Source organism: Vulpes vulpes, chromosome 2 (assembly GCF_048418805.1).
Source record: "Vulpes vulpes isolate BD-2025 chromosome 2, VulVul3, whole genome shotgun sequence".
Taxonomy (NCBI): domain Eukaryota; kingdom Metazoa; phylum Chordata; class Mammalia; order Carnivora; family Canidae; genus Vulpes; species Vulpes vulpes.
In genome coordinates, this window is record NC_132781.1 from 25,532,997 (window position 1) to 25,546,478 (window position 13,482).

A 13,482-nucleotide genomic window follows, 5' to 3' on the forward strand; every position below is an offset into this window, starting at 1 on the left:
AAGTTGTGTTTGGGGGACATTAATTCCTAGCAGTGGTTCTTGAGGAAAAGGATTTCAGGGCTAACTAAAGAAATGCTATCATTCTTTTAGAAAACTCACAGTGTACATTAACATACTAATAAGATTCTGAGAAATCTTGCAGTAAAATAGAAACACATGAGAACCTCAATTTGACTTGTTTAAACTCAAGTATTTCACTCACATTTTCCCCCAAACTTCTTTTAGGTATCAATCACTGGCTTACTGTTTTTGGTCTTTACCCTATTTCCTTGGTTCTAAGATCCATACTTTAATTTTTACACACTAACATTTCTCAAATCTTATGAAAGATGTATGCATGTACTGCAGTAGTATTTCTTTTTTCCAAAAGAGCTACTGATCATCTTGTAATTCTGAATGCGATATATTTCAATAGATACTTAGGTAAAAGTTGAAAATGCTAACCATGACCCTGGGTAAAAGATTATTCTCTTCCTGACAAAGTTTAAATCAAAACTCAAGGGGAGGGATCCCTGGGTGGCGCAGCGGTTTGGCGCCAGCCTTTGGCCCAGGGCGCGATCCTGGAGATCCGGGATCGAATCCCACGTCGGGCTCCCGGTGCATGGAGCCTGCTTCTCCCTCTGCCTATGTCTTTGCCTCTCTCTCTCTCTCTCTCTCTGTGACTATAATAAATAAATAAAAGAAAAAAAAAAAAAACTCAAGGGGAGGTGGGTGAGGGAAAAGGTGAAAACAGGGGATGGAGATTAAGGAGTGTACTTGTCCTGTGATGAGCACAGGATGTACAGGATTGTTCAATACATTGAACTATGTTGTACACATGAAACTAATATAACACTTGTATGTCAGTGTCAACTAACTGGAGTTAAAAGAAAAACTGTAAAAAAATAAACAAGGGATCCCTGGGTGGCGCAGCGGTTTAGCGCCTGCCTTTGGCCCAGGGCGCGATCCTGGAGACCCGGGATCGAATCCCACGTTGGGCTCCCAGTGCATGGAGCCTGCTTCTCCCTCTGCCTGTGTCTCTGCCTCTCTCTCTCTCTCTCTGTGGGACTATCATAAATAAATTTAAAAAAATAATAAAAGCTTTTAAAAAAATAAAAATAAAAATAAACAAAACCCCTATTTAGAAAGAAAAAGTTTATGAACTCAAGAACTTTGTAAATTATAAAGCCAAACGTTAGTGTTATCTTAATCTTTTATAACGCTATACTTATATGGGAGATAGGGAAGAGAAGAGAGGTAGACATCAAACTTACCCTTCTTTTCTATAATTAGGGTGACCACATAAATTACTTCATTTAAAGCAGGGCACTTCAGAAAATAAAAAGGGTACTACATGAATAACTGTGTTGGCACCAAGATGTAACCCAGGACTCTCCTGGCCACACTCAAGATACATCCTTAGCTTACCCACTATGTAACACAGAGGCCCAGTCATCAAACCCAAGAGGTCACAAACACTCCTCCCCTTGTGGTGCTCTGTCTAGTCTTATCTCACCTTGTCAGCAGCTGCCAACAAGTCATCAGCCATTTTGTCGAGGTTCGGAGCCTTCCCCGTGTAAATGAAGCACATCATTTCCTTAAAAACTTCAGGCTCCACATCATTGATCTCAACCCGATTCTATGCCAGAAAAACTGAAAATGAGAAACATTCCAACAGAACAAAATCCCTAAACAATTTTCATGATTTTAAGCTCTGCTGAGAGAAAAGGCTTGCACCATCTAAAACCTAACATGGATGGGAATGGAACTCTCTTTGAACAGTCTTCTCTCCCATCATATATGCACCACCTTTATCTTCTCAAATACAAGAGCAAGATAACTATCTTTGATTTTTTTGGTCTTTCTTTGCTTGAGTAGAAACACATGTCTAAAACCCTCACCCAAAACTGGATGATCTACCTGGGATAAAGTGAGTCTGCTTTACCTAGAATGCTTCCGGACCACCTATCCCTGCTCTCAGAAAGTGTTTGTTCAGGGAATGGTACTCCATTTTAATAACACGACTGGAAAAATAAATCTGGTGTCAAATTGGGAAATCATCTGGATCCAGTCACCTAGATAAAAAGACATATCTTCATTCTGTTACATACCTTTTTGCTCTCCTCCATTTCATGTTCAAACATGGCACTAAAAACTGGAGAACGAGCTACAAAGTGAAAGGGAAACAGAGATAGATAAGGTTATCACACTGAAACTCCTTGGTTCTTCTGTTATGAAGAGGAGATCGCTCTCCTTCCTATCCCATTGCTACAGGAAAGGGCTTAGCCTCAAATTATACCAGAATAATAAAATTCCTCTCTTCCTACATTATATCAAGAAGTGAATAATAATACAGAGGGGGAAAAGTCAGTACTTTCAAAATAATTTCTCATTAGCTCCATTCCAACCAGATTCATATTTGAAGGAAATTACTCAAGTGACCTATGTTAGATGACAATGATCTCCTCAGGGCAGATCTAGGGGTTCAAACGAAGACCCTTCATGGCCTAAGCAGGGTATCCTAATACCCAGATTTTTGCCTAGAACAATGACACCAACTTTCTCCACTTGTAGGGGACCACAGGGCAAGGAGACCAAGAACAGGGCAGGGCTTGACAGCATCCATTAACTAGATAAAGTGCATGCTTGTTTATGGCAGGTGGTCTGTTCCTCCAAGCCACGTGTTCACAATAGAGATGATTAATATCACAAAGAGGCAAAAAAAAAAAAAAAAATCTTAGGTATGATAACCATTTGTGGCCCTTCAAAGTTCAATCCTTCTTGATGAAAGCTTAATCCTTAGTATTTAATGTCTTCCACTAGGAATAATTTGATTTTTTTCCTTGGGGAGGTGGGGATAATGGAGAAAGTTGAGAAATGGAGTTCTAAGCCATGCCCACTGTGGTCTAATAAACAAAGAAAAGTAAGTCAACTTAATTTCAACCATGAAAGTTATAAAAGGCCTAAAAACCTCAAATTTTATCATGTTGCCCAATAAGTCAGAGATTTTGGTGAAAATGGAGACTAGCAATCTTCACCCAAGAGAGGAGGACCAGATGGAATATATAGTAGGACTCTGAGCTAAAAGGTAACCTGAATTTTGACCTATAGTTTATGTTAGAAAAGACTAATTTTGGATCTGTCATTTTCTAAACACATTATCTTGGGCAAATCACTTAACCCTTTGAGACTCAGTTTTTTAATCTATTCCAAAGGGACATTAATCCTCACTGCTCTTATTTCAGAAGCCTTATCAACTATAAGGTACTAAGTAAATACATCACAGAAGCTAAAGATTAAAAGGACTAGTGACTTTTAATAAAAAATAAAAAAGGAAGGGTCCAAAGCAGGAGTATGCTTAGAGGGTCTTCAGTGGCTAGATATGAACTGCTGCTATGAGAATAAACAAAGTCACCTGGGGGAGGGAGCAATAAGCAGAGGGAGAGAGGGAATAAGCGAGGCAGAACCTTAAGGACACCAATGTTGAAGAGGGAGGCCATATATCAGAAGGAGCCAGAGCACCAGGAGAAAACCAGAAGAAAGAAGTCAAATAAACTATGAGCTAAGGAATCCCTCAAATTTAGGAATTAGCAGGTCATAGAACTTTGGAAAACTGCTTTCGTAGCATGGAGGTGAACTGAGGATAAGTGGGAGGAAAGAAGTAGAGACAGTAAATGTGCTAACTCAAGAAACTTAGCTCTATTTAAAGAGAGAGAAGGAGAGAGAGGGAGACAGAGAAAATGAATATGAATGAATGAATAACTAGAGAGAGAAGGCTGAGCCTGTTTCCAGGCTGAGGGTAAAGAGGCAATTGGAGAAAGAGAAATGGTGGAGATACCAGACAACAAAGGGATAGCTGGCAGAGTAAGGCTTCTGAGAAGGCGGCGTGTGATATGAAACAGAAGTAGAAGAGACAGCCTGCTTTGGACACGAGGAAGAACACCTCCTCCATGGAGAAAGCAGGGAAAATGCACGTGAGGTGAGAGGCAAGAGCCAAGGGAGAAGGGCCTCAGTTTTCTCTCAGAAAAAGTAGCAAGCAACTCTTTCAGGAGTTGGGAGATTAAAAGAGACTAGTAAACAGTATGAAGTATCTACTGTTAAGGAAAAAGAAAGAGAGCTGTCTATCTGTGGAAGAGTTCGTGGCAGTGCCAAGAGCTTAGCTGAGCGTGCAGACACTACCCTAAGAGCTGGTGACTTCCTTGGCAATAGACAGTAACCACCTAGTTGAGAGCAGGAACAGGAAGACGGTGAGACTGAGCCAGACTGAGGTTCCGCCAGGTGTATTTTTTAGAATGATAGAGTTCAGAGTCTTAGTAAGAAATCTGGTGCCTGAAAGTTCACACAATTTCCTCTTACGTCTTAGGGTCTGAACAGGAGTCTATGGCTGACTGCTATGCCTTCCTTCATGGGGGGTAAAGTTAGTCCTGCCCCATCAGCTCCTGCTCTTTGTCAGCCCTTCTGGTCTTCAGGACAAATGCCTATTATTAAAGCAAGACCTGATCCTCCACATCACTAGCAAATTCTCATTCTGCTAGTATGTCTATATTGAAGGAAGGGCTAACACTCCAGGGCTGGGGGCATTCAGCTAGATGGTGGTTAAGTACCGAGCAGGATCTTCTCCACTACAACCCAAGTTCCTGTCTCGGGGCCACTACCTGCTCTTAACCAGTGTTTTGACATCCGCCCTCTAGGTGCAAAGGCATTCAATACACATCACCATCCAGTGCTTGAAAATGGTGGCCTAAGTCCCCTATAGAGAGGAAAAACCAAAATACCACTTTTATGGAGAGCAGGCTACTGGGTTATGATGACTAATGTCCCCACCCTAAAAAAATATATATTTGATTGCAGTTTTTTTGCACCAGTTCAAAAAGCTAATGTTATTCAAAAATGATTATGCAGCCACTGTTTTCTCTTGTTTCACCAAAACTAAAGCTCCTGTGAATAATGACCGACCTGCCAAGATAGCTTTGTGAGCCTGGAACTCCTGGCCAGCAACGCACAGACAGCAGTCCGTGAACCGAGAGTTCTCCCACAGCCCTCCCAGCTCATCAGCCAGCCGGCACTCAGGGACCTTCACCATGTTCATGGTGTTCTGGCCAGAAATGTTGACGGAATCTTGCACCACGCTCACCTGTGAAAGACAAGGAAACACAATCCGAAGGTTTTGTTACCAGGAATTTTCTTCCCAGCAGGAGGAGAGATGACTTTTACCTCAATGCTGTAGTACATTCGGATACAAATGTTAGTCATGTTCTCTTGAAACCACCTCCACAAATCAAAGCTTTATCCTGTGGATCAAGTAATTTCCAATCTGCCACAATCACAATCATACTTATTTTACACCATCTTAGGATGAGAGGCAAAAGCCCCACAAATCTCCTTCTCCTCCAAATGCTAATAAACTCTTCCTCCTCTGCCCTGAAAACCTGGGTAAAACCAGGGACACTGATCTAAACACATATTAAATATTTACTTACCGTATTCTGCCTTAAGCAAAAGGTTAAATACAAAGAACTCTATGGAAACTACCACTTAACACCCTATAGAAGAAAAAAAATCTTTGATAATCCTTAAAAGCAATTCCCTTATTTTAGTTAGGTCTGGAACATGAAAATAAAATACAGCTTCTATTGGGCCTGGTAAATAATTAGCACTTCCTCACAGATGTTAGTCTAATGAAAGAATTGGGCTTGGAATGATACCCTTCCTCAGTCCTTAGTGACAATGACCTATAAGATGGCTTGCCCCAGCTAGACATGCACTTATAGCTCTGGAACAGAATGACAAAAGATTTACAGAGGGATCCAATTTGCCACTATGACTTCAAGAGCAGCATGCTTTAACTGGTTGAACTAACTGTTCAGCCTAGATAAAAACCAAGGTAACTTCTAGACGGGTCAGTGAAACTCAGATAAATTTGTTACGATACCAAGTACAAGGATTTATAAATCATGTAGCATTCTGAAATATATGGAAGCTACCAAACTGAAGATAAGATCTGCAGTCTCTGCAGATCAGTCTTCTAACAACCACTGCTATGCTTCACCTCCTCCATCATATAGGGTTAGAAATGGTAATATCAAAGCAGATCTCACAAACCTTGAGAATCAGCTCCTCATTCTTGTTATTGCTACCAGTTAGATGAGAAAGACAGCTTAGGAACATCCTAAATGATCCAAATTTCTCTCAACCTTCGAGATGCAAGTCATCTTTTAAATGTAGTCATAAACCCAGAGGCAAAGTGAATGCCCTGGCATCCAAATGACCTGTAATCTCTTTTGTGAAGGAGTGAGATATTTACCATCAGGTCAAGAAATGTTTCAAACTAACTGTTATGATCTCAAGCAATGAAGAAGCCAAGTTAATCAATTATGAATGTACTTAACATCAGTAGCACATTAATCAGAGCCAGATTATAACATTATTTTAATAGCTCAGGACCCAGTACAAACTACCCCACAGAGATTTACTCTTGCCCTGTGTAAGATCTCTAATTTGGTTCAGCCACTTTCTCATACTAACACCAAAAGTAGAAGTCTCCGATTTCCAGTTACAGCCTCAAAATACTGATTTAAAAAAAAAAAAAAAAAAAGGAAAAGGAAAAAGACCAATTAAATCCAACTTCCTCATAGGGAAAGGCAGGAATCTCTTGGGATGCCCAATGGAGGGAATGGAGAATGCTTTTGGCACTGGGTTCCTAAGCTTAAATTAAATCTGGCTGACAGGAGCTCAGAGTCATTAACACTTGATGACAATTTACTAGATGGGGTAAAATGAACTGGCAAGAACTAACCTGAATGTCAAGCTATGGTTACCAGTGGACCCTCTGCTGGTCGGATGCATGCTTGGTAATGAGTGGGGCCCATAGACTGTGACTTGTCTCACTAGGGCAATTCCTCTCTCCAGACACAGACAGGAACACAGCAGGAAGGAGAATGTACCTTTACTGTCTGAGCCAGACTTGTTCTGTAGATATATGGATGCCTGGAGTCTCCAGAGCGCTGAATGTCTGGCACCTCTTACCAACATTAAATACGTTTAATTAAAAATAAATTTTAAATGGCATTCACAAATGAGTCTTCAGAGCCCAAACTTTTAACTTAGGAAGGGATTGTTTTCCTCTGCAAATGATGATGCTAAAATGAGACCATTTTGAGAAAAACGAAAGATTTTTTTTAATGCCTATAAAGTTGACTATGGAGACTCATTCAGAATTGCAGCTGTGAAGATGACGTGACTGTGACATTTATGTCGTCTTATAAATGACTACATGAAAATGTCTCAGGAAGGCTGTATAACCCTCTACATTTCAAGTCATAAACGGGCCTCACTTTTAAAGTCAATTCCTTTTCTTAAAAAAGAAAATTTCGTAAAAGATTACAGACTGTGCCAATTCTTGTACATTTTATCTAAACATAAAAAAGTCAAAAAGTAAGACCAATGGAAATATATTTTTTAACTTCTATATAATCAAAACAATCAAGGAAAAAATAGACTGCATATAGAAGGTTTATAGCAGCAGCATGACTTCTAATCAAAAGACTGGTCACAATCTAAATATCCATCAAAGAGAATGAGTAGACAAACTGTTTATTCCCACAACACACTATCACATAGCACTAAAAATGAAAGAACTATAGTTACACCCACCATATAAATACATTTTAGATGTATAATGTGAAAAAAAGCAACATTACCTACATGACCTACATACATTCTGATACCTTTTATAAAGCACAAAAACAAGCAAACCTAAAAAAGTACATTGTTCAGGCATACAAATAATAAACAAGGGAATGATATCCTACAATCTCCAACAGCTATTTATTATTATCCTCTGAGTGTGGGGACAATACGTCTAAGGGATAGCAAAGAAGCATATACAGGTTAGTTCCAAGTTACTGGTGATGCTGTTGGGTCAGGTGCTAGGTTTACTACCGTATGTTTATAACCTAAATAATGTTACATATTAAAATCACCTTTTTTGTAAGTCAAGAACAATCAAATATTGGCGTTATCATACAGTTCAACTAATATATCCAAATAATCCATTAACAAAATGATAAAAAGAAAAAAGAAAAGACCCACATATTTAAAATCTGATAAACATACATATTCCCAAGCTAGGAAAGGATAGTTTAGGAAGGAAAGGGATATTTAAAGAGACAACTAGTGTCTACATGAAACATTTCATATTTCAACTTTAACTACAACATTACAAAGAGACCCTGGAATCTTCTACCTGTCAAAGGTATGTACAGTGAAGGTGGAATATCTGCATCTTTAATGTTAGTAGCTATTTGTTTTTAATATAAACAGAGGGAAGGATCAATAGAAGCAAAAACGTTTCATGCATATTTTCTGTGAACCAAACTATTAAAGAGAAAATTTAAAGTGTAAAGCATTCCTGATTCTTTCATTACCAAAGTAAATATTCTTGCTAGGAAAATCTGGTAGCATTGGTGTTTCCTCAGGTAAATGGCTTTAGCTCCACTCAGTGTCTCACAGCAGACCAGAAGTGGAAAATGCGGAGTTGACGTGGAATGACACTAATTTGCTGTACAACAGTAGGAAAAATTACCTGACCTCCCTAGGCATCGCCTCTCTCTCCTGTAACATGAAATGAAGATAACAGGACTAATCCAGCTCAAAGGACTGTGACAAGAGAAATTCAGGGAATGCTTTGAAAATGTTTCCAAATAAATTAAGTACGACACATCAACTTGGAAGAATCGTCATGTTTCCTAACAGACAAAAACATCACTGAAAACTGGAGGTGAATCCAGTATGGCACCATTATAAACAAGACCACCCATTCATCATTTGGAGAGTATGCAGTCTAATTTCATTTAAATGTTCATTAACAGTAATACCACTGAAATAAAGCCCAAACACAAACATGTGATTCTCAGCCTTTCACCTTAGGGTTCCTTCCTGTGGCCTTTAGGAACAGCCAAAAGAATCCACAGAACAGGGACACCTGGGTGGCTCAGTGGTTGAGCGTCTCCCTTGGCTCAGGTCATGATCCCAGGGTCCTGGGATCAAGTTCTGCAGCAGGCTCCCAGAGGGAGCCTGCTTCTCCCTCTGCCTTTGTCTCTGTGTCTCTCATGAATAAATAAATCTTAAAAAAAAAAAATCCACAGACTGTACTTTTGTATCAAGATGCAATACATTTGTTTTTAAATAATCCATCAGCAGATAGGATGAAAGTGCCATGGCCAAAGCCTGAATGAAGAATGGAGCAGTGGAGAACTCAAGACCTAAATTTGTATGTGGCTGTCGACTTCATAAAAGCCTCTGAATAATAATAATAATAATAATAATAATAACTAAATCAATAACATATAAAATATAAACACGAACTAAAATACTTGTTTATAAATAATCCACTGACCGAAGGGAGCAACAGGTCAAAAGGACAGAGTATATAGCAAAGAATGATCCAGCTTTGAAAAGCACGAAGAACTCAGATGAGCTGCAGACATTTTTAAAACCCACACATCCAACACACACCCCCACGCAACCGTCTTGCAATGCTGAATGCTACTAAGTCCACAGAGAGCCTTGGAACAGAAACGAGTCTCACTAGGCACGAGCCCAAGTATGAGAAGCAACACTCAGCACCTGTGGCCAACGGAGAAGTGTGAGTGGAACAGATGGCACACCTGGTTCGCTGGTAAGAAACCGATGGCATCAGCAGAACTCAGCAGACGCTTCCCTGTTCAACAGCTCCTCATTTCCAAAGTGTCATCTCACTTCCTTCTAAGTCAGTAAGACAAAGCTAAACTTAACCACAGGATTTCTCCTCAGAGAATTTCAAATGGGGAAGTGAAGCCTTGGACTTAGCCACAGGATGAGAGACTGCCAAGTGAGGGTAGTCCAAGAGGTTCCCAAATCGAGACTGTCAGTACAGGGGTTGGAGCGGCTGGAAACGATCTGGGGGGATGGGGTGGCAGGGGGAGCAAGAGAGAAAAGGCTGGACTATGGACTGGAAAATGCAGCAATAAAGGTTAATGCTTTGCCTAAAACATCACAGGCAATATTTAGTAGAGGAGATTTCTCTTTCTTCAGAGAACAGTTCAAAGGCTGGCTTTCATTTCCAACAGGAATTAGAATTTTCCATTAGTTTTAAATCTTCCTGAAATATAGATCTCTAAGGTAGGTGAAGATTGAATGGATGGTCTTAAGTTTTCATATTGTCGAACCTCACACAAAACCACCTATTGTTCTCATTTCTTCACTTGTGCAACTGAGTATGATCTGTAACTAGTAGGACTTCTATTTATAGAGATGCCATCACTCTAGCATATACTTCTTTTACTTCGCAACAAAAAAGGAGAGGAGGTAACTATTATGCAACTACTAGTATTCAGTGTAGTACTTTAATAAACTCTGCATCCAAAGTTGTTTAACCCTCAGCAAATATTCTGCAGAAATACTCAATGAGCTGTGACTGGGGAGTGAAGCTGGTTACTGCTGGCCAGGCCTCTGCCATGAAAGGGCAAGATCCTTAAGGGACACCATCCCCTGCTGCACAGGTGGCAGTAAGCCTTTGGAACTGTCATTAACTCACAGTGTGAGCCTATTATTTGGCAGAACACGCTGGTAGTTGGGGAACTTGTTCGCACCCTCGCCTTGAAAACACAGTGGTCACTCTCAAGTGGTGCTGCTCAAGAAGTGGTTCTTGACCATACAGAGTACAGGGAATACAAAGATCCCATCAGACTGGAGGTTTTATTCACTTACTATGCTATGAGCTTATGAGTATTTGTAAATGTACTGAGAACAGCAGGAAGTAACTGGTTAGTATATACTCATTAAAGAAACCACTTTCCAACTCACTTTCACTTTGGGAATATTACTTCAAGGTTTCTCCCATAAACCCAGACAGGCTCTTAGGTCACTGGTAAGAGAAAGACTCTCCTGGCTGACAACAGATAACTCTCCTAGATGACCACAACTTAGAGAGCTTTATCTACCCTTCACTCTAGAAAAAATGGCTCTTGCCATCCTGTTTCACAACTATTCCAGCAGCACAAACTGGATATACTCAACTCCTGATAAGAGTCATCTAGTAGTGCAGAAAAGGAAAGTGATCTGTGGTCAAACACAGTGGACTTCATATTTCAGAAGTCAGAAAGTTTAAGGGACAAATACACATATCGAGCTGCTGGTCATTATCCCCACTTAGAGTACCAGTTCCTTCCACATACTACCTAAAAACACCCCCAGTGAAAAAGCCAGAACCCTAATCTAAGCAGTCAAAAATCACTCATGCCAAGATAGTGCACAATCTTTGTTTTTAAGAACAGTAACAAGAGGAAAGCTGAAGTGCCCAACAAGCCTGAAATCGTGACACAGTTTCAATCACAGAAATAACATTTATGCAGCACCACTCCACTCTGAGATTTTTCTCACTCTCCATCCCTGACACAGTGTAATTAAGTCACCCATACCCATCAGGTCTGGGAATTGCTACTCTCACCTTGGAGTAAAAGGACTCACCTCACAGAAGAGGGTAAGCTTGTCATCAGGGAGAAGCCCGTTAGCCTCATCCAAGAGAAAATCTCTACGGATGAATTTTTTGAATCCCCAGTCTTTGCCTTGCACAAACCTATATGCCCGTTGACTCTCTGAAGTGGAAAAAAAAGCCATATTTAGGTTTAGTAAAAAAATAAAAGACAGATCAAATCCATAACTTGTCTGCTTACAAAGTTGCTTGATGTGAAAATAAAGAGTCAAATGAAGATAAGAACATTTACCCATAGCTTTGGTTTCTTCTCCCTTAGCATTCAGAATGGAGAATTTGAATTTTGCCCGAACTTCACTCTTTGGACAGCTGACCAGTAACAGGTAAAGTGACAGGTAATCTTTGCTTTCTTCATCTAGCCCTTTTGGATTTACTCGCAAACACCTGCCCAAAACAGATAGGAAAAAAAATATATGTCGGAAGCATACACGTTTATAGGCTTTGTTAAGTGACAGGAGAAACACAACATCTATTTCTCAAGAGAGGAAGATGTTAAGGAAAACCAACTCAGGGGTGCCTGGGTGGCTCAGCTGGTTGGGACTCCAATTTTTGGTTTCAGCTCAGATCCTGCACTCATCGGTCATGGGACTCAGCCCCACGTCAAGCTCTTCGCTCAGCACAAGTTGGCTTGGATATTCCCTCCCTCTGCCCCTTTCCCCACTTGTGCTCCTCTCTCTCAAATAAATAATTTAAAAACAATAAGAAAACAAACAAACAAACAAACAAACAAAAAAACAAATCCAGGCCCCTTAGTAGGAGATTCTGATTCAGCAGAATGGCTACTTGGGAACCACTTTTTGAGAGCAACCTGAGTCACCTGTTGAACAACAAAAGTAAAGGGGCATCCTACAAACTGAGAGTACATCTTTTACATCTCTGCTTCTTTCCTAACCTCCCAAATCACCCTTTTCTCCCCCTAAAATATTTTAAAATTGAGCCTATTTCCACTCTGTTCTAATCCTCAATCTCAGGAAAGGCAGCCTCTTCTTTTCTCAGGACTACAGTGAAATAATGAAAAACAAAATGTTGGGGGCATCTGAGTGGCTCAGTTAAGTTGCCTCTTGGTTTCAGCTCAGGTCATGATCTCAGGGTTGTGAGATCCAGTTCTGCATCGGGCTTTGCACTGGGTGTAGAACCTGCTTAAAATTCTCTCTCTCTCCCTCTGTCCCTACCCGCTCTCCCTAAAAAATCTTGTTGAGCTCTTTACTATCACCTTATGAAAGAAAAATTTTCCACAGAAATATGTGAATAGTACCTAATCTTTTACAGATATTTTATCAATCTGGTAATAATATCCTAAGATTAAAATAAAGAAGACAGTATGTAAGAAGCAGAGACAAAAGTAAACTCTCATTACACAGGGTAGAGTTCCAAGCTAGGCTTCCAAATAGAGTTAGAGATGACAATCTGTTGCCAATGAATCAAAACAAATTTCAGGCAGATTTAATAGGTTCAATTGAGTTAAGTTCTAAATGTCATTAGCTGAACTGCATGTGGTTCACACTGCTTCTACCACATATAATACTTAGGCCATATGTAACCTTAGGCCTTGCCAGTGTTATGGCACCTCTCTCAAACAGGTGGCCCAATCTAGTGCCTCTCTGGGGAATGCAAATGCCATATACATTGTGGTCAGCATATGAATTTAAATACAATGCCTAAGCGGGGTGCCTGGTGGCTCAGTCAGTTAAGAGTCTGCCTGCTATCAGCTTAGGTCATGATTTCAGGATCATGAGATCACTTATGACCCCTTCCCCCTAGTGCTCACTATCTCCTCACTCTCTCTCTCATTTATTAAATAAATACAATGCCTCAGAATAAAGCATTCTCTCAACACCTAGCAATACACTGCTTAGTACACATAGCCAACAAATATTAAATGGAAGGAGAGTAGTTTAACTCTTCATGGTTTATCAGAGATCAAAACTGGGTGGCTGACACACGCGTTCTGGTCTTGCCAGTGAACATAT

General features: G+C 40.1%; 1 protein-coding gene across 2 annotated transcripts in view; it reads right to left on the reverse strand.

Moving 5' to 3' along the window:
- The window catches only part of SPOP (speckle type BTB/POZ protein), a 66,690-nt gene that overhangs the window by 5,344 nt on the left and 47,864 nt on the right, over nt 1-13,482 (reverse strand). For both annotated transcript variants that reach the window (XM_025995855.2, XM_025995856.2), the window contains 5 exons: nt 11,745-11,896; nt 11,488-11,615; nt 4,936-5,113; nt 2,091-2,146; nt 1,496-1,618 (listed from right to left, as the gene is read on the reverse strand). In XM_025995855.2, coding sequence (XP_025851640.1) covers nt 1,496-1,618; nt 2,091-2,146; nt 4,936-5,113; nt 11,488-11,615; nt 11,745-11,896 — 637 coding nt within the window. The remainder of the gene's footprint in view (nt 1-1,495; nt 1,619-2,090; nt 2,147-4,935; nt 5,114-11,487; nt 11,616-11,744; nt 11,897-13,482) is intronic.